The sequence below is a fragment of the Python bivittatus genome, unplaced genomic scaffold, assembly GCF_059951505.1.
Source record: "Python bivittatus isolate LINGU-HERP-01145 unplaced genomic scaffold, Pbiv_v1 ctg000170_np1212, whole genome shotgun sequence".
Classification (NCBI taxonomy): domain Eukaryota; kingdom Metazoa; phylum Chordata; class Lepidosauria; order Squamata; family Pythonidae; genus Python; species Python bivittatus.
This window is the reverse complement of record NW_028277039.1, coordinates 682,473-703,686: the sequence shown is the minus strand read 5'-3', so window position 1 is coordinate 703,686 and position 21,214 is coordinate 682,473. Positions and strand designations below refer to the sequence as shown.

At 42.9% G+C, this 21,214-nt stretch overlaps 1 protein-coding gene across 11 annotated transcripts in view; it reads right to left on the bottom strand.

Moving 5' to 3' along the window:
* HYDIN (HYDIN axonemal central pair apparatus protein) overlaps nucleotides 1–21,214 on the bottom strand; it is a 346,241-nt gene that overhangs the window by 75,418 nt on the left and 249,609 nt on the right. For all 11 annotated transcript variants that reach the window (XR_015795149.1, XM_088135435.1, XM_088135430.1 and 8 more), the window contains 10 exons: nucleotides 17,705–17,898; nucleotides 16,965–17,147; nucleotides 16,071–16,190; nucleotides 12,793–12,952; nucleotides 12,538–12,710; nucleotides 10,689–10,887; nucleotides 7,344–7,443; nucleotides 1,529–1,628; nucleotides 882–1,050; nucleotides 552–790 (listed from right to left, as the gene is read on the bottom strand). Coding sequence is in view for 10 of the 11 variants with exons in the window: in XM_088135435.1 (XP_087991561.1) it covers nucleotides 552–790; nucleotides 882–1,050; nucleotides 1,529–1,628; nucleotides 7,344–7,443; nucleotides 10,689–10,887; nucleotides 12,538–12,710; nucleotides 12,793–12,952; nucleotides 16,071–16,190; nucleotides 16,965–17,147; nucleotides 17,705–17,898 (1,637 nt within the window). In the remaining variant the exon portion in view is untranslated. The remainder of the gene's footprint in view (nucleotides 1–551; nucleotides 791–881; nucleotides 1,051–1,528; nucleotides 1,629–7,343; nucleotides 7,444–10,688; nucleotides 10,888–12,537; nucleotides 12,711–12,792; nucleotides 12,953–16,070; nucleotides 16,191–16,964; nucleotides 17,148–17,704; nucleotides 17,899–21,214) is intronic.

Genomic DNA, 21,214 nt, shown 5'->3' with positions numbered 1-21,214 from the left:
CTCTCTTAGGGGCAGAGCGGCTTCTGCTTCACTGGGAGAGTGGGGTTTCCTCACACTGGAAAAGAGCTACCTGTGAATATTGCCACATTTGAGAAAATGAATCTTTTTGCCAGGCAAAAGCATTTCCCTTCTTCCAGGTATTTCTATAGGTTGTATTGATTTCATTTTCAAATATCTGCTCTACATACGAATGTTTACATTTTATCTATTTCTTGTGCTATTTATTTATGTATTTATTTATTTATTGCCATTTTTTGTTTTAAGAAAGTTTTAATATGTTAAATAACTTTGTAACTTGCTCAGAGAACTTTGTTTACTACAATAAATAAATATCCATAAACAAACGCATGTAAGGATGTGGATGTGCCGAGAGGCTAAGATCCTGCTACGTTTATAGTAAGCTGCAGGCACTAATGTTAAATATTTAGAAACTGTCTTCCATCTGTATGAAAATATGGTCCTTTCTGTTTTGAGCGGCACCTGATTCCATGTCACAGAACAAATCAGGCCCACAGAACCCAGTAGCCCTGACACCTGAAGAGAAAGCTCACCCTTTCTTTGCTGGAATCACTGCATCGCGGACTTGCTTGCAGATGGTAAACTTGAAATCCAGGGCCCCCTTGTTCTCGATGGTGAAACTGCTGGTCTTCCGGGAGCCATTCACCAATGGCCCAAAGTTGATGAGGGAAGGAGGGACAATGCTGAACTTGGTGAATAAGGACTGCACTGACAATCTGATGGGAATGGTGGCAATGACCTCCCCTCCTTCACCAAGGGTAGGCTCAATCACCTAGAGTGAAGAGATGAGATTCAGACCAATGTTTGGCTTCCATCTGGTCAGTTCTAATGCGAACTGACTCAGCTGTGGCCAGCAGTCTTACATGGCACTGCAAAACAGGCTTGTCTTCAACTTTCACTTCCTTCTTCGAATGAAAAGCGATCTGGATCTGAGTAGGGCGATCGTTGGGACCCAAATTCCCCTTCTGGGGCTGGATGGTGAACAGCTGACCCAGATTAGACATCCCATGTTCTGTGGATTCAATAGCCAAGCTGGGGAATAAGGACACAGTGAGATACATTATAAAGTCCATGATCCCTTGCATCTGTTCCTTTAAAAGATGATGGAACATTTGTGGTGGACAAACTTCATCATTTCAATTGACTGTCTGTCCGTCCGTCTGTCCATCCATCCAATTAATGTGTTAATTTGTGTAACTCCCAAAGAGCTTTGCAGAAGCCAGTTTGTCTCTCCAACTAAAATGTGGCCCACCCTTGCAATGGGAGCATTCCAGATTAAAAGCATGCATGTACACATTCCAAAATAAACTCCTCAAATAATAGTTAAATAAAGTGTGTACAATGGAGGGGTTTGCTGGGATCATTAGAATGCAGGACAGAAGTGCAGGTGAGGTGAATTCAAGAAACGAATCCTTGAAGCTTTCACTGAGGTATAAAACTTTAATTAATGGCAACAAAGCAGGGAATAAAGGGCAAAACAAAGTGCATCTTCTGAATAGCCAGGACTTACCTGAAAGCAATCTCATATTTGCCTTTATTCTTCATTGATAATGTCTGCTTAGCTTCATCCATAACTCTAACAATCCCAAATTCCAAACCACCATTTGTTCCTGCAGGGGCCACAAACAGTAAAAGATGGCATGAAGTTGAGGGGCTACAAAATGCTCTTCCATAATGCCTTTGCCTGACACCAGTGAACAGAAACTCCATTCCAAGGTTTTTCACATGCCACATACCACCACAGAAATGCACCTTTGACAGAAGGGTGGTAGCCCTGCCTACGTGAACTGATGATCAGGCCCTTGCCTGAGCAACGCTCTGTTCAAGATCAGGTAAACGACAACAGCAGCAACATGCCACCCTCCTCCTGGCCTGTGCCCACCCCAGTCCAAAAGGGTTCTAGGAGCTGCTTTATTCCTCCCAGGTAAGTCAACCCCAGGCCGGAACTCTGCGACCGTCTGCTCCAGCCTGGCGCCCACCCGAGAGTGACTGGAGCTCCTTCCTTCCTTCCTTCCTTCCTTCCTTCCTTCCTTCCTTCCTTCCTTCCTTCCTTCCTTCCTTCCTTCCTTCCTTCCTTCCTTCCTCCCTCCCTCCCTCCCTCCCTCCCTCCCTCCCTCCCTCCCTCCCTCCCTCCCTTCCTTCCTTCCTTCCTTCCTTCCTTCCTTCCTTCCTTCCTTCCTTCCTTCCTTCCTTCCTTCCTTCCAGGGTTATCAGCAGTAAAACAAGGTCCAACTAAGCAGGTGTTTGCTGAATGACAGGGAGGACAGCAGCAATATTGTAGAGCCCTGAGAGCTCACAGCAAAAAAATCCTAGTGAACATCTGATGGATTACAAGGACAGCTCTGATCCAGGGACCAAACTTCAGGAGCATTTTATTCTGGGACATGATGTCTGACTTATGGACGTGTCATCCAATGTGTTTCCAAGTAGCTTCCCTCTAAGGTGTGCACATGAAACCCATGCCCACACAAAATTAAGCTTTAACAACAACAACAACAACAACAACAACAACAAATTTAGCCATGTAAAACTCCAGACTTGCGACTTGCGACAAGTCCTACAAAAGCTCACTGCCTTGGCTTAACTGCAGCAGTGAGGGCTCCTTGGCCCTGGGGGACAGGCGTTCCTGCTTGGTCTGCACCGCAGCTGTGTCACGTGACCTTCACTGCAGCAGTTCAGCCGAGGCAGCGAGCCTGCGCCGTTTGCCCAGGGCAGAGGCAGGCCGCCCTTCCCAGCCTGCTGCTCGTATAATGCTTTTCCCCCCTTTCTTTTAAATATGTTTTCATTACAATATCAAATAAAGAAAAGAAAAGAAAAGAAAAGAAAAGAAAGAGGGAGGGAGGGAGGGAAGGAAGGAAGGAAGGAAGGAAGGAAGGAAGGAAGGAAGGAAGGAAGGAAGGAAGGAAGGAAGGAAGGAAGGAGTAAATTTAAATGTTTACAAAATATTGTTTGCAATGATCAGTGATCAGTCACTAGCAAGTTTATATTATAATCTGTAAGCACATATATGTGGAACCAGTTTGGTGCCATGGGGAAGGAGACTGTGAGTTCTAGTCCTGCACTAGGCGTGAGGCCAGCTGGGTGACCTTGGACCAGTCCCTCCCTCTGAGGCCCAGGAAGAAGAAGAAGGCAAGGACAAACTGCTTCCAAAAAGGTTGCAAAACATCTGCAAGGGGAGGTTGCCAGGAGTCAGAAATGACCTGAAGGTACAACTTTGAAGCATGTACATGACATACTATTATACTTTCTAATTTCTATACTTGAACTAAGAAATAAGTAAATGTTTTCACGTCATTATTACCTGTATTTGCAAATTACTCATATACTCTGTCAGAACCTCGAATCAATTAACCAGCATTTTAGCTAGCTTGCTCAGTTCTGCCATGGGGCGGGGGGGGGGGGCTAGGTGAATAGCCGTTAGAGCAGATGGCTTGGGATTGGGACCGGAAGCTGCAGATCCTGACATACTCGTATCGTGGTGCACAAATTTGTTCTTGGTTTGGGAAAAGCTGCACAAAACACTTTTTTCCTGCACACAGCACATCAGAAATTAGAGGGAACAATGCTTTCCACTCAAGCAGTGTCATGGGGAGAATGTTTTATGAACTTATTCTGTACTGTTGTTCCCATCTTTTCTTTGAACAGATTGCATGGGGAGAAATTTTCAACCAGAAAATCCATGCGGTTGATTTTTAAAACTATTTACCCAGCAGCAAATACAGTTTTATTTGCTCAGGTGCTCTGGTGCTCAGCCTTCTTTATGGTCCAGCATTCACAGCCATACATTACTACTGGAAAAACCATAGCTTTGACTATGCGGATCTTTGTCGCCAAGGTGATGTCTCTGCTTTTTAATATGCTGTCTAGGTTTGCCATAGCTTTCCTCCCAAGGAGCAAGCGTCTTTTAATTTCATGGGTGCAGTCTCCATCTGCGGTGATCTTGGAGCCCAAATAAATGAAGTCTGTTACTGCTTCCATTTCTACCCCTTCTATTTGCCAGGAATTGATGGGTCCAGATGCCATGATTTTAGTTTTTTTAATGTTGAGTTTCAAGCCAGCTTTCGCACTCTCCTCTTTCACCCTCATCAAGAGGCTCTTTAGTTCTTCTTCAGTTTCTGCCATTAGGGTGGTATCATCTGCATATCTGAGGTTATTGATGATTCTCCCTGCAATCTTAATTCCGGCTTGTGATTCTTCCAGCCTGGCATTTCTCATGATGTACTCTGCATATAGGTTAAATAAGCAGGGTGACAGTATACAGCCTTGTCATACTCCTTTCCCTATTTTGAACCAATCGGTTGTTCCGTGACTGGTTCTAACTGTTGCTTCTTGGCCCGCATACAGATTTCTCAGGAGACAGGTAAGGTGGTCTGGTACTCCCATCTCTTTAAGAATTTGCCACAGTTTGTTGTGATCCACACAATCGAAGGCTTTTGCATAGTCAATGAAGCAGAAGTAGATGTTTTTCTGGAACTCTCGTGCTTTCTCCATGATCCAGCGAATGTTGGCAATTTGATCTCTAGTTCCTCTGCCTCTTCGAAACCCAGCTTGTACAACCAGTAGTTCTCGGTTCACGTACTGCTGAAGCCTAGCTTGTAGGATTTTGAGCATAACCTTCCTAGCATGTGAAATGAGTGCAATTGTGCGATAGTTTGAGCATTCTTTGGCGTTGCCCTTCTTTGGAATTGGAACGTAAACTGACCTTTTCCAATCCCGTGGCCACTGTTGCGTTTTCCAGACTTGCTGGCATATTGAGTGCAGCACTTTAACAGCATCATCTTTTAGTATTTTAAATAACTCAGCTGGAATACTGTCATCTCCACTAGCTTTGTTGTTAGCAATGCTTCCTAAGGCCCACTTGACTTCACTCTCTAGGATGTCTGGCTCAAGGTCAGTGACCACACCAGCATGGACATCAGGGACATTAAGATCTTTCTTGTATAGTTCTTCTGTGTATTCTTGCCACCTCTTCTTAATCTCTTCTGCTTCTGTTAGGTCCCTGCCTTTTTTGTCCTTTATCATGCCCATCTTTGCACTAAACGTTCCTTTGATATCTCCAATTTTCTTGAAGAGATCTCTAGTCTTCCCCATTCTATTGTTTTCCTCAATTTATTTGCACTGTTCATTTAAGAAGGCCTTCTTATCTCTCCTTGCTATTCTCTGGAAATTTGCATTTAGTTGCTTATATCTTTCCCTTTCACCCTTGCTTTTCACATTCCTTCTTTCCACAGCTATTTGTAAAGCCTCATCAGACAGCCATTTTGCTTTCTTGCATTTCTTTTTCTTTGGGATGGTTTTAGTTGCTGCCTCCTGTACAATGTTACAGACCTCCGTCCATAGTTCTTCAGGCACTCTGTCTACCAAATCTAATCCTCTAAATCTATTCATCACCTTCACTGTGTACTCACAAGGAATATGATCTAAGTCATACCTGAGTGGTCTAGTGGTTTTCCCTACATTCTTCAATTTAAGCCTAAATTTTGCAGTAAGAAGCTCATGATCTGAGCCACAGTCAGCTCCTGGTCTTGTTTTTGCTGTCTGTATAGAGCTTCTCCATCTTTGACTGCAAAGTATGTAATCAATCTGGTTTCGGTATTGACCACCTGGTGATGTCCATGTGTAGAGTCGTCTCTTGTGTTGTTGGAAAAGAGTGTTTGCTATGACTAGCTTGTTCTCTTGACAGAATTCTATTAGCCTTTGCCCTGCTTCATTTTGTGCTCCAAGGCCAAACTTGCCTGTTATTCCGATTACTCCTTGACTTCCTACTTTAGCATTCCAATCCCCTAAGATGAAAAGGACATCTTTTTTTGGTGCTAGTTCTAGAAGGTGTTGTAGGTCTTCATAGAAGCGGTCAACCTCAGCTTCAGCATCAGTGGTTGGGGCATAGACTTGGATTACTGTGATGTTGAATGGTTTGCCTTGGATACGCACTGAGATCATTCTGTCGTTTTTGAGGTTGTACCCCATTACTGCCTTTCCCACTCTCTTATTGACTATGAGTGCAACTCCATTTCTTCTAAGGGTTTCTTGCCCACAGTAGTAGATATAATGGTCACCTGAATTAAATTCACCCATTCCCGTCCATTTCAATTCGCTGATGCCCAAGATGTCGACGTTCAGTCTTGTCATCTCATGTTTGACCACATCTAGTTTGCCTTGGTTCATAGATCTTACATTCCAGGTACCTATACAATATTGTTCTTTACAGCATCGGACCTTCTTTTCGCTTCCAGATACACCCACAGCTGAACGTCCTTTCGGCTTTGGCCCAGCCGCTTCACTCTTTCTGGAGCTACTTGGAAATGCCCTCCACTCTTCCCCAGTAGCATACTGGACACCTTCCGACCGGAGGGGCTCATCTTCCGGCATCATATCTTTTAGCCTTTTAACATTGTCCATGGGTTTTTCTTGCCAAGGATACTTGAGTGGGTTGCCATTTCCTTCTCCAGTGGACCACATTTTGTCAGAACTCTCTGTCATGACCTGTCCGTCTTGGGTGGCCCTGCACGGTATAGCTCATGGCTTCACTGAGTTAGGCAAGCCCCTTCGCCACGACAAGGCAGTGATCCATGAAGGGGCCTGAACGGTTAGTGCCCCACTTTTGTCAAACCCCTTGAATTACAGCTGAAAGTCCTGACTTTGCTCCCGTCTGGGTGTATTTCCTTTCAACTTCAATGTGGTGGTGTACAGAGGCCAAATGCCAAGACAGTTATCCTTGTTCCAATATTTCTGGTCCTGACTATATTTAGATCAAATAACCATTCCCAAACTCCAAAGAGCACTAATATTACCACATTTTATTGCCCTCCCAACAGCTGTTCTGGAGAGCAAATACACAAAAATTCCATGCCAACTAAGATTTTGCTCTTGCATGCATTAATATGATCATGTAGTTTTCCTAGCAACAACATGGAAGTGGTTTGCAATTGCATTTATGGCCTCAATATTTAACAGCAGAGGGCTCCAAAATTTTACTATGCATTTTGTAAAGAAATACCAACTCCAACTTCGAACACTGCAAGACAGAAATTTCAATAAAAATATAACCAACATTCAGAATGTGATTTCTCCTTTGACTACAAGGCTCCCGCATCTATCACTGTCTTCTGATCTCAAAATGGATGGTGAAATGGAAAAAAAAAATACACAGCAGAAAGGCTATGGAACAGGGGAGGTAATCTGTTGGGATAGATGACTAGTCTATCTCGGGGACTAACTCTCTTAAAATTCTTCCCAGTGAGCAGTCAGCTGAAAATGTTCTGACTTTGAAAGACTCTAATTTTAATTTACATAAATAATAAAAAATAATTTAAATAACAACTTACCTTTGGGGAAACTGATGTCTAGGGCAACATCGTAGGCCTCAGCAATGATCTGTATATTTTCAATCTGAACAATCCCCAGAATGTTTTCTGCATCGGAAACCTGAAGTGACCACAAGAATTGTCATTCTGATTGGCATCTCAGTTGGCGGGTGCTGGCCTATGGCTCTGCCCGCTGCAGATCCAGAAGCGCTGTCTTTGTAAGATGAGGCTGACCCTCTGCCCAGCCTCCCATGGGAGGTCCTTTGTCCCCACCCTGATCTGACTTTCTGAGAAAGTTACAAACTTCCAGGGTCTGGCACCATGTATCGTTTTTACTTTTTATTAAAATATTCTTGTATATTATATGAGCTGCCGAGAGTATAAACAAATAAATAATTGAGGGGGAGGGATGCTGTTCCAGACATCAGGCTGTGACAGAAAAGATACAATTCCTGGGACCTGATAGATGACATTGTCAGCCCTTCAGGGTAGACCAGAGTAGGAAACCAAGTCATGCAGGCCAATGCTACCTTTATTATAAGGTTATAGAAACAGAGTTTTGCAAGTCTGAATGTGCTTCCCCCCACCCCTGTCTCCCTTAATCTTCATGAATACTAGGCAGGGTCTTGTCTGAGACATTTTCTCAGGTTACAGTTCTGGCCTGCACTCAGACTGCTTTTATCTGACCACTGTCTTGGTAGTGGCTCTTCCTCCTGTTCCTCAAGGTTATTCCTTCTGGCCCAGCCTTAGCCCCCCCATTAGACTGAGTCCCCCCGCCCCCGCATGTTCCCAGAGGAATGTGAGTCTGGTCCATGGGAATGGAGTGCAGCTGTGCTGCTCCTTTCCTCTCCTGGCAGCTCCCCAAGATCACAGAAGAACTCCTATAACACAGCTGTATCGTGAGAGGTGACTTCCTCCCTCTCTTCCTTCCTGCTGTGCCGCCTGATCTTACTCTTCCCATTCTGGAGGTCTGTTTTAAGAGCCTGGGATTTATGCTACATTATTCAGGAAGCAACATGCTCGTCTCTCTCAGGATGCTCTGAATGCTCCAAGTAGTTCAGCAGCAATCCTCTCTTCTTCTCTGGAGAAGCCCAGCTACTCTGAAGCTTTTTGAAGCCAAGATGCTGGTACCGCTCCTCTATGGAGCACAATTAAAGCCAGAAGTCAACTATGAGAAACTGGAAAGAGCTCAAACTGGCTTCTTAGGAAAGTTAATTCAGGTAGCAAAATGTGTGCCTAATGCTATGTGCATTCAGGTATTGTTTAAATTCTTTGGTACATCTTCTGTCAGATAATTCTTCTTGGAAGCTCCAAATAAATGACAAATTATATAAATTGGGGTTCTCAAGTGAGATGCTGATGCACATGGGACAAAATCAGGCAATGGAAGCTCTTAAACAATTCTTCACATAGAATTACAAACAGGATATACCTAGATGTCACAAATTTCATTTTAAACAACAAACTCTGGAAGGCCTTTACACTGTTGTGGTTGAATATTTTACCATCAACAGTGTTGGAGGGAAAATACCACAAAATCCTCTACGTTGAAAGGTTTTGTCCCAGCAAAGACAGGAGCCCTGAATTATGGGATCATACCCTTCTGTACTGTAATTTTTACCAAGGCCACCATGCATGACTACAGGCCTTTTTATCATGCATATTACATTATAATTTGCATTACTTACTGTTTTTTTTCCCTTTTTTTTTTTTTATGAAGTCTGGGTCAGTGACTTGTAATAAAGTCTGATTGATTAACTTCCAGATGCCATTCACTAGCGATTTCTGCCTCACGCTGTCACTGTGGCCCAACCACAAACACTCTACAAAGAATCCTGTGTAAACCAAAGGCTACACACCCCACCAGAAAAGAACCAGCATCATATACAGAATCAGCTGCCTGGGTTGCAGCCAACACTACGTAAGGCAGACAGAACACCAACTGCACCGAAGAACCAAGGCCAAAAGTACCTAACAGCCAGCCTTTCCCTCAAAGTGAACCACACATTTGACTTGGAAAATATAGAAGTAATTGACCATGCAACCCGCAGAAGAGCCAGAGAATTCCTGAAAGCCTGACACTTAAATAAAATAAAAAGGCATCAACTGGTCAATGAAACTAGATACAATCTACCACCCAATCAGATGGAAGACCTAAGTAATTTGCAACATATTGATAAGGCAGACCAATCAGAACATAGCTAACATCATTTCCAACCACCAATCAACTAACACTTCCCAGTCACAAAATTCAAATTCCACACTACAACAAGGCAATACCCATGTCTGAACCATTGCGCTAAGGGAGAAACATCTGCAAAAAAATGGATCTCAACTAAAAGTTGACCCCAGTTAAACATATGTATAACCAACCTAGGCTACCATTCTCTCAAGAAATCCTTAAACATTATTTGCCCAACTAAAGTTCAATCTGGAGATAGCATGGCTGCTTCCCCAAATAGCACTGGGCAGGAATAGATCAAAGTGATGGGGAAATGTTATAAAGAAACTTCACATTTATGAACTGTCCCACATATCTATTTTAATCTGATTTAGGCAAAGCCAAGGATGTGATAAAGAATTCACAATGTAGCTATTGTAAAGACAACTACTAGATTGTACCGGTCATCTAGAGAAAGCTTAAAATACTACCCTGAGAATTATCTGAAGTTACTTATCTCCCCTAAATATCACTGGGCCTTTTTCAGAGCTCTTTTTAACACAGCAGTCTTAGAAAGCAGGTTTAGCCATCTCCTAGCCATGCAGAGCCTTTGCTCACAGCCATCTAGGGAGGTCTAGTACACCACACGTTTTCTAAGATCACTACAGCCTCAAATTGGTATACTGGAGATGCACAAATTCTGGTCAAAGACTGCAATAAAATGTTGCATTGATCGCAATATCTTGTACTCTTGCAACTCATCCTTACTTTTTGCTGCACTCTCTTACATGCATGTCCATACACCCACAGGTTCTTTCCCTATGTTCCACCAAGCCTCCTTTCTCCTACTTTTCATTACCATAACCCCTCCCACTTCTGGGGCACGGTATAATTCTCTTCAAGGCAGCCTTCATGTTATTTTTTTCCATCTACAATTCTATTAAGGGAATAATCTATCTTTTGATACCTTTTCATATGGGTCTCATACTTTCTCTTCCTGAAATCATATTACTTTTCATATTTTCTTTTCTTCCCATATATATTTTTTCCCAAAATCCACCCTTGGGATTGCAGAAAACATTCTGTCCCTCGCCCAGAACTTCCCATCCTTATATCTTTTGCTAATGGTCTCATCGTTTCATCACAACCAAGTCCATCAAGTTTTTAGGGTTATAGTTGTTACTCTATTCCTGTGCAGTATTCACCTCCAGCCGGATAGCCTTTTTAATGTTGAGGGCCTTTGTAGCCTTGAAATTCACCAGCAGGCAGTGCTCTGAAAAGGGCTCAATGAGGCCTATGTCATCTGACAAGCTGAAGTCATCGCCAATGCTCTCCAGGCCGCTGATCCGCCATGCTACTGGTAATGGAGTCCCATTCCTTAGGTAAAGCGATTTTGTTTCCTTTCTGAAAACGCAAGAGAACCCAGACAAGGGCTAATATATTAAAGCCTTATTTTGAATTTCTGATTTATTTTATCTGACTTATTTTTCAAATGCAAAGTTATATTGACATTAATGCATCTTATTTATTTAATTTGCTCAATTCGCATGGCCACCCATCATCTAAGCAACTCTGGGCAGCTCACAAAAGGTAAAAAACAATCCAATAAAAACAAGTTAAAAACCAGTATACAAATGTATAAAAAATATAAAAAGTCTCCATAATCTATTAAAAAAAAACAGAAAATCACAATCAGCAGCAAAATTAATTCTACAACAGCTCAAAACAGCCATTGTAAGAACTCCCCACTATTCCTAGACCCCCAGGCACAGTGGCAGAGCCATGTCTTCAGAGCCTTATTAAAGGCTGGGAAAGTAAGGGCCAATCTAAGATCTGGGGGAAAGATGTACCACAGGCCAGGCGCCATGGCAGAAAAGGCTCTCTTCCTGGGTCCCACCAGATGCCATTCTTTTGTAGATAGGACCCATAACTTTCCTGCCTTTTCCTGCCGGTCCTGATGCAATGGGTAGATATAACAGGAGAGAGGGGGTCCCTCAAACAACCTGGTCCCATACCATATAGGATTTTATAAGTCATAACCAGTACCATGAATTGAACCCGGAAGCAAACTGGCAACCAATGCAGCTCACAGAGCAGAGGTGTAATGTGTGCTGATTGAGGAGCGCACATAACTGCCTGCACTGCTGCATTCTGTACCAGCTGCAGCTTCTGGATGCTCTTCAAGGGCAGCAATAAGGGTGAAGAAGTAGCGATGCTTTGCTGCCCTTACTGCCACAAGGTAGGCCTTAATAGTGTCTCTCACCTATGTTTGGTCGAGTTTGTTCCTCATCGACCTCCAGTGGCACTCTAGGCATGTTTGCCCACCCGTGTTCAGTAGTGCCCACACACGGCCCCTGTCAACCTGCCCATGCTCAGTAGCCCATAGTTCTCATTAGCCCATTTACAGCCCCCGCTGGCTTGCCTGTGGCCCCCACCAGCCCGCCCATGCTCAGTAGCACCTGGCTGTGGCATTCACCTACCTCCCCACAGCTCTTGTCCACTGGCCTGATCGCCTAGGACTCTGGTCACATGAGTTTTTCTCTTAACGCCCCCATGGTCTCTGGGTTATGACAGCAACCTGGATTGCCGTGCTAAACAAAGTGGTCATGTGACATTGTGCTTTATGACCGCGTTGCTTAGCAATGGAAATACTGGTCCCAACTGCCATCGTAACCCGAGGTCTACCTGTACAAGCTTTGTTTTTTTAAATGCATCCAGATTCACTTCGAATGTTGCCAAATCTAGTGACAACCTAGGAGGGTCTAGAAGCCTCTGGATATGGAGTTCTTCTAATGTTATGACATTTCCCTCTTGAAAATTCTGTGGCATTTTCCTCAAACACAGGCAGCGGTACTTCACAGTATGGAAGAAAATAACATCAGGCGTGAAACTCTGGAAAATTAGATATAAGAAATGAAACACTGGTCAAAAATCCCCTAATAACTTCCCCACCCTCTCCATGTTCCATGTCCATCCTGGTCAAGGCAAGAGACACACAGTGAGGGATTTTTAGCAGACAGGTGGCTGAAATAGCCTGATCTACTAAAGCCAAACCTGTGCAGCAGCAGCTTCTCAAAATGCAGCTGTCGACGGTCCAGCTCCAGTTCTGGACGAACTCCCTGGCAACATATCCGGAAGGTTACAGGCTCTGGGTTCTCCTTAATGCAACAGACAATGCTGTCCTCAAACAGACCAGAAGCTGTTGGATACGCCCAGACAGTCAACACCTAGAAGGACAGGACAGGAATCTCAGTGGAATCCGTTCCAGGGCAAAGCCTGACCAGGAAAGTGGCCGCCTGCTGTTCTTACCTGCTTCTGGTTCGGCTTCAGCACGAGCATAGGCGGATCCAAGAGGTAGGTGATTGCCCTGGAGTCATGTTGGAAGAAGAAATGCACTTCGGCCTCCAAAGGGGATATGTTGAGAATGGTGATCTTTTCAAAGTGATTGGGATAACGCGCAGCCTTGTACCTAGAAAGCACGGGAAGAAGGCAGGAGAAAAGCAGAGAGAAGACGTGCTTGATGGCCGCCAAGCTGCCTGAAGGGGGTGAGGGTGGGAGGGGTTCCTCCTCCCCCAGGCCAGACTGCAGTGCATATGTCTGAGGAAGGTCTGAATCCTTGCACTCAGAGAGGGAAAACACGAAAAGCAGGCAGGCAGGCACATTGGGAGAAGCCAAGCCAGAGTTGGCCTCTTCGACTTTAGCCCTCCAATTCCATCCACAAGAGAGGATAACGCATCCTCCAGATGAGCCATAAAGCCCGACTCTCAGCACAGAAAGAAACCAAGAAGAAAGAAGGAGTCTCTAGTCTTTTTAAAAAACAAGACAGGAAATAAACTTCAAGACCAGTTCTGTCCATTTTGCAAGAAAGGCCTGTTGTGGTATTACAATTTTTTTAGCCCATAAATGAGCAACCCCGGCTAAGATGGACACACTTACTGTTGGGAGAAGGGTCATTCTCCTACCCTCCTGCTTGGAAAGGGGGCATAAAGCTTATTGACTGATTGACTGATTTATCAAATTTGTATGCCGCCTGACTCTGAATAAGACTGAGGCTAATTTGCAAAAGAATCCCAAAGCGCACAAGGTTATGATTGTACACCCTCTGAAATGATTCACAAGAAGTATAAAAGGCAATGTAAATTGTAAGATGACCTTTGCAGCCAGAATGTAGCATCTGATAGGAACATGGGGTAGCCTTACTATGGGCTGACCCGGTGTCTCTAATTTCTACTTGTCAAGGAGGCTCCAAGCCCACCATTTCTACTGGTACTAGGACCTTCAAACATAAACAATGTCCTTTATTGTGCCCATATAGGAAGTCCTTTCACACCAACAGCCTGGTTTTTGCTATCTGTCTCCTTCCCCTCCAGGTCATCAGGCAGTTTCAATGTGCCTCCTCCCTCGGCTATGCCTCCAGCAATCTCAGCAAACCCATGTCTGGCTGTTCCCACTGCATGAAATGCTGCACGTGGGGAGAGCTAGCAACATGTGCCTCTGTGGGCGGCTCAAGGAAGTCTGACTGTAGAGGAGACATAACAATAGAGCTTACAAAACAGTTCTTTAGACATTTCCTTATGCTGCTCTTTTGAGCAAATTATTAAAATCCCCTTAATGTGAAGAGGAGAGTCTTCATTATTGTTCAGTTTCTTTGTGCTACTACAAAATTTGTGATTTTGCATAAATCTAGACACAATCAGCAAATCTGAAGTTTCAGATCCCATCCTTGATGGAGGTTTCCTAATGGAACTTAAAACTGATGCTTCTGTTTTTCCAAATGTTTCATTTTACCTTCAACCAATGCAGTAACATCACCATCACAATTACCATCATTATTAACCTCATCACCTTTTTAAAAGTCTTTTTTCTTCTGTTAGGCAAGGTTTTCTTCTCTTCCTTTATTTAGCAATTCATGGCTCGTTGTTTTGGATACTGCACTGTCTCTCTTGCCCAGGCATGCTCCCAAGTAATGTTTGAATTCTTTTTTTCTCCTCATTTTCCCTGTTTACTTTTTGAAAGCTCTTTGAACATAGATGGCCAGAAATCCTACCACCAGTCTAATTACAGTAGCAAGATACAACAAACTAAATATGAGTTAATATTATTACAACAAAGCAAGTTTGTGTTAACATGCGTACATAAAAAGTGGTGAGAGACCTGGCCAGATCTTGACAAACTGCATGAAGTGAAAAAAGAACATTTTCAATCTACATGAAACCACTGGGTGAGGTCATCTGCCAGTGTACAGGTCCAATACCATCACGATGCTGATGATACTGGGTTCTGCGTCTCAACCCCAAGCCAACCAAATGATGCTATCAAGGTCATATCCCAGTGCTTGGAGGCTGTGAAGATATGGATGAGGAGAAACAGGTTTAAACTCAACCCTGACAAGACAGAACAGCCACGGGTTTTGGCTCTCTCAGTATCCGGGATCTGCCATCTTTAATTCTAGATGGTGTTGCACTTCCCCAGAGCCAGTGCACAATTTGGGGGGGGGGGGCTGGATTCCCAAAGAGCAGGCTGGCAGCTGAGGCCAGGAAAGCCTTTGCCCAGATGTGTCTGGTGCACCAGCTGCACCTTGTCTTGGACCATGACTTTATTCTCACAGTCACTCATGCCTTAAGCACTTCATGTTTCGACTATTGAAATGTGTTCTAGATAAGACTGCCCTTAAAGATCACTCACAAGCTGCAAGTAGACCAGAATCCAGCTGTGTGGGCAGTTATGGGCATTTCTTGGTACGTCCATGTGATAACTCTGCTGTGTAAGGTACATTCAATACTAGTAAATGTCTGGGTGAAATTCAAGGTGCTAGTGGTGATCTATAAGGCCCTTCATGGCACAGGACCTGGTTAGCTGAAGGATCACACTTCTCCTGCTGTTTCTGCCCATCCTAAGATCCAGCAGAGTGGGTACACTGAGTCCTGTCCTTGAAACAATGTCATCTAATGACTCTCAGAAACGATTCTTCCCAGTTCTGGCACCCACTCTCTGGAATGGTACTCCCCCAGAACTTTGCCTTGCCCTGACCTTCTTGGCCTTTAAATGAGTCTTGAAGATGTGGTGTTTCCCCTAGACCCTGGGGTGAGGTGTTGTTTCTCTTGGGTGTTTCATATAATCAGATCTTGTCTTTTGGTTTCTGTTATTTTTATTCTTGTTTTGACCATCTTATTGAGGTTTTTATTTTATTTGTTGTTTATATTGTAAGCCATGCAGTCAGTTGAGCTGGGCAGTTCTATAAATTTGATTAAATCAGTGAATAAATAAATAACACCTAAAGCCCCCATGATCCTGACATTGCCCATTCTCTTAAGCATCTTCATTTAGACGTATGAAAAGGAAATGTAATGCTACTTCATTCAGCTTGCACTTCATCACTTGGCACCCATATTATTCCTGGCTGCTGTTGGCAGCAATCTTCCTTTTGAGTGGGTCTTTTCCACTCAAAAATGTGAAGCCCTTTCAGCCCAACCCCACTTTTGGTGGTTTTGGTGAAAAAACATCTCCTTTTGAAAATCTCCCTTTGAAAATCCCCTTGAGCTTTCCATTATTTTCATATCACTATCCTATCCCCAACAAACACTTACTTTTCTCTTGACTTGCCACAAAGCAAAGGACCAAAGTGGAACACACCCAAACTCATGATGTACTTCTTGAACACAATTTCATCAGGCTTGATATTCTTCTTACGGTGGGGGAACACTATCCTGGATCAGAGAAGCAAAGATGGATCAGCAGCTGAACCAAGTCCAAGAATACAAATGTCTCTGAACCGTATTATGTTAGAGCTGCTCTTATGCCACCTAGAAATCCCTAAGCAAGCAGTATCTGAAGTAAGCAAGCAAAGTACAAAGAATTGCTGCTGGTTTCTCAGGGAAAATTGAGAAGTAGGAAACTATCTGAAGAACTGGGAAACCCAATATAGACCAGACCCTCTACAGAGCAATTCCCTGAATGTTGGGTTGCTCTTCAGAAGGATAGCATCCTTCTGCACTATCAGTCATTGTTGACGGCAGAAAGTGAGCAAATTGTTGAAAAGTATAATCTTCACCATTAGGATAATGTAATTTCCATCCATTTTAGCTGGAAAATTCATTCCACATTTGTTTTGCTGCCTATAAGAAGATACATTTTAGCAAATGGCTCAGCCTCCTTATGTTGAAATAGATATAAATCTCACGTAATGCAAAGCAGTTAAGATGCTAAGAGGAGATTTGGTCACAGTAATGTTCCCTTTCGTTACGCCTGTTCGTAAGGTATTTCGTTTCCACCTCAGCCTCAGCTTCAAACAGGGAGAAAAACCCATAAGGTAGAACTGTTTACTCATGAAATATGCCATGGGTATATGGGTGTCTCCTCAGCTGAAGGCTGGGCTGGGGTGTCCTTCTGCATCCACGCTTGGAGGACACAATAAGGTCCTCCCAGCATGCCCAGCTTCGTTGCTCCGTGTCACAGCCCGGAAGGTTCACACGGCTGCTTACGTGGGATCTTGGCAGATGGTGGGGTAGGTGCAGGTGCCCCTGCAGCAAACCTGATACTGCCTCCGAGTTCCCAGGATTTCGAAGCGTAGGACCTGATCAAAGAGTCCCGTTTTGGTGGAAGAGAAATGGATGCGCATTGAAACTTCTCCATTAGCAGGGACAATCCAGCGAAAGCAACTCAGCCTGGGGGATGTGAAGCAGAAAAGGTCTGCGTTACGCCAGCGCCCCAGGAGGCCAAACCTTCGGACACACAGAAGAAAGCTGTTCTGTTTCCTTCCCTGAAAAAGATTCTGCTAAGACCTCAGGGAAGCTGCCTGCAGAACCAAAGGGGAGAGGAGGAAAAGGAGTTTATAGAAACCCACAGAAACTGTACATGCCAGCAAGGTTAGAAACTCTCAGGATGAAGGGCACAATAAATAAAATGTATAAACAGATAAACCCATAGAAGACTAGAGGAATAAGCCTAAACCTAAACAGGAAGCCCATTGAATAAGATGCATAGTCAATAAGATTTAAAAACACCAATAAGACTTAGAAAATGAGCATTTGGAAAGAACAGTTATTTCTGTACAGGGGAGCCTTCTGTATACTTCGGTTCCTGTCTGTGGCCCGCAGCATTTTTCCCCAACAACCTGTCACAGACATCAAGGGCAGGCCAATATATCAATGTTCTTGCTTGGATTTGTACTCTGGCTGCCACGTTCCCCTCCTCCATCCCAAGGGGGCCTCAGGATCCTTACCTGAGCAGCTTCTCACTGGAGGGTTCCCCTGTTAGGCTGCCCTGATCGAGCTCAGATAAAGTCGTCATTGTGCCGGGGCTGGAATGAATGCCTTTTCTGCCGCGAGAGGCACTTTTCTTGTCCTTCGGGACTTCACGGAGGATCTCAGGTTTCTCCTTCCTGGACTTGCCTCGAGAAGGGGTGGCCAGTTCCTCCTGGAATCCAACAGAAACTTAGGAGGAAGGAAAGCATGGAACAAGGAATCAGGAAGTCCAAGCACCTATAATCTTAGGGCTGTTGGCAGAAACATTTTAGGTTACATATCCTCATATCCTCGGCTAGTGGATAATTCATGAACAAGTAACACACGCTCCTTGTGCTAGCAGGAATCAACTTTTCTCAGCAAGTGGACCCATTTGTGTATGTGTTACATGATGTCTCAGAAAATGGCTTTGTGAATGGAGTAGCATATTTACATTCCAAGATGTAGTGCATGGCAATATACGTATTAAGTAACTCTATCTCTTTTTCACTGTATCAAGGATGGTGGTAGATGTCAGATTTCTGGCAGTGGCCAGACTGGGTATGGTTAATCCCATCTCTCTTTATCAGTGTTCTGAGCTTCTGAAACCAAGATGGGGAATGGGGAAAAGTGTATACTTCTCATCTTCCCAAAACATAAGCAAAGTCAAAATAAGTTACATATGAACTTCCGGGGAAGAAATGGCAAACTGAAGACGTCTCCATGGAAAGCGGAGCCGACAACCTCAGTGGAATGAAGAGCTGGCGAGTAGACCATCTTCATAATTCCTCTCCAGACAAGGAGAGGACTTGAGATCGCCCACAAGTGCTCTAGACAGCAACTCCTCATGAGGAGACCGCAAGATACAAGTCTCTGTAGGGTTTAGACCTCTGGGAGACAAGGAAATAGCCATCTTGCTCAAACCATGGTCAGAGCCTTTGAGAGGACACTAAGTTCACATATTTCCTTTTCTAATCACTTTTGGAAAATTGTTTGTTAACTGCTTTTCAGCTATTAGGAACCTTACAAATGGACTAAGGGTCCAGATACATTTGAAATAAATTTTTGGAATTAATTACAAAGAATCCTTCCCATGGGAAAATGCTTTTGTTTTGAATTCTTAAAAAAAATAAGATACGACTTTAAAAATTGGACAGTAGAGGAACAAAGGATCCTTATATCCTTTATAATTAAAGAAGAACACTCAAAAAATGACTTACTAATACAGAATGAAGCAAAATATTTTAACATTGGACATACTGAAGGATATTTTTGAACAATGGACCCAGAAGTTAATTTTAAGAGTGTCTGCCTCTATAGATAGACTGTCTGTAAAAGATGTTATGGAAGAGAAACAAGTATTACCTGACATGATTGAGGCTGATTTGAATGTGGATTTTAAAATGACAGGCTACAAGAATGACATGGAAAAAGATTTTACACTGGACATACAAAAGAAACTCACTGATGCTTTAATAATTAAAAGGATATACAAATAAACCAAGAGAGTGACCTGGTAATTTTCCTATATTGGGTTTAAAAAAGAGGCTTGTTAAAGCTTTGAAGAATTTTGTGAAAAGAGACAAAGAAAAAATGAAAAGAAATAAAGTTCTAGGACATGATTTGGAGGGAGTAAAGATCAAGATCGTTAGAAGTAAAAGGAAGGAATATAGTTTATATGATCAAGATTATAGATATGTTGTTATCTTGGGTTATTGTTAATGGACTAATGCTGACATCAGGACTGAAATGACTTGGTTTTATCGATTTGTTTATAGATAAGAGATCAGATATGGGAAGACGAGATCGCTTGCTGTATTTTAAGAGAAGGTGATAAGTTAGTAAAATTGTTTATACTTGTGATGAAGAGGGAAGTCACTTCTTTATATATTTATTTTCTTTTTCTTTACTATATTCTTATTTTTTTCTTTTCTATTTTTCTTTTCTATTTTTTCTCTTTCTTTTCTGCACCTTTTATTTTTTCTTTTTATTCTTTTCTTTTCTTTTTTTAGTTTGTATTAGCTTTTATTGTTATAAATTGTAATCTTTAATAAAATTACTATTAAAAAAAAGAATATGTTACAGGTAAAACAGGAGAAGTGTCCTGGTGATCAATGGGAAAGGCCAGTTTAAAAAGGATACAGATAAACTGGAGCAAATCCAAAGAAGGGCTACCAAGATGAAGGTGAAAGGACTGGAAACCAAGTTCTGTGAGAAATAGTTAAAAGATCCAGGTATGTTTAGCTTGCAGAAGAGAAGGTTGAAAGGGGAAATCATAGCTATCATCAAATATTTGAAGGGCTGGCACACTGTAGACAATTTGGACTTATTCTCACTTATTCCTGAGGGTAAGACTAGAACTAATGGGATGAAAGTTCAAAAATGTAGGTACAGATTAGATATTAGGAAGAACTTCTTGTCAGTAAGAGCTATCAATCAATGGAATAGGTTACTATGTGGAGTGGTTTCTTCCCCTTCACTGGAGATTTCAAACAGAGGCTAGATAGTCATCTACCATGATTGGTGTAGTGAATTCTACAGTGTACAGGGGGATGGACTTCACCTGCTATGATTCTATGATCTCAGCTCTGCAAATGATGATCTTGGCAATTCTGGGAGTTAATTGTAATGGATCCTTGTTCTGGGTGAATCTCTGGATTATGGGTCTGGATCCAGTCTAGTCCGAATACCATGAGGACACGCAAGGAAAAGGTTAAATACATTTGTAAGATTTCCTGATGGTTATGGTATGATGGACAAGTATATTCAATAACTAAGCCAGAACATAGGTGCCTTCAATCAATGACCTCTATACTCTTTGATGGATCAAATTTGGGGAGTTAGAAAAGCATATCTGCAAACAATAATCATACTGGTGAAGTTAGTCACAGCTTCAGAATCCAGAAAGTCTGTAAGATGTATCTCTGAACTTCTCTGAGATCAAAGAATAGCACACAGGATAAAACATCACTGCTTTGTGTTATGTGCAAGCTCCCCTTAATTGCTAGACAACCCCCTTTTTCTGAGCTCCTGTAAGGGAGGCCTAGCTTGTTGCCCAAGAATTCAGGCTTTGGATGCTTTGTACACTTACTTTGAAAATGTTCTACAAGAATTACCCCTCACTGCAGACTCAGGGTAGAAAGATTCAGCTGGGCAGGAACGTGCAATATTTCCCGAAGCTCCACAATACAGAGACCAAGCGGGTATCTACATTATTTTTTTAGTGACTTGATTTGCTCCAAGGTTGTATAGGTTCAACTTCTGAAGTTGTTGATGAGCAGACAGAGGAAGAAAGGGACTCTGCTTCCCATCAGTTCTTCTGGTTTTCCATCTATGGCTATACAGCTTTGAATTAGCTCCTCCCAACCATTTGGAATACTTTAGCAAACTAGCTCATCTAGTAATTCATTAAGTAGACACTCTTTAAATTGGTTGACTAAAGTCAGATCTTTCCAGCCCATATCTCTAGAGTAAAATAGGCAATCAGCTACATATGCCCATACTTTACA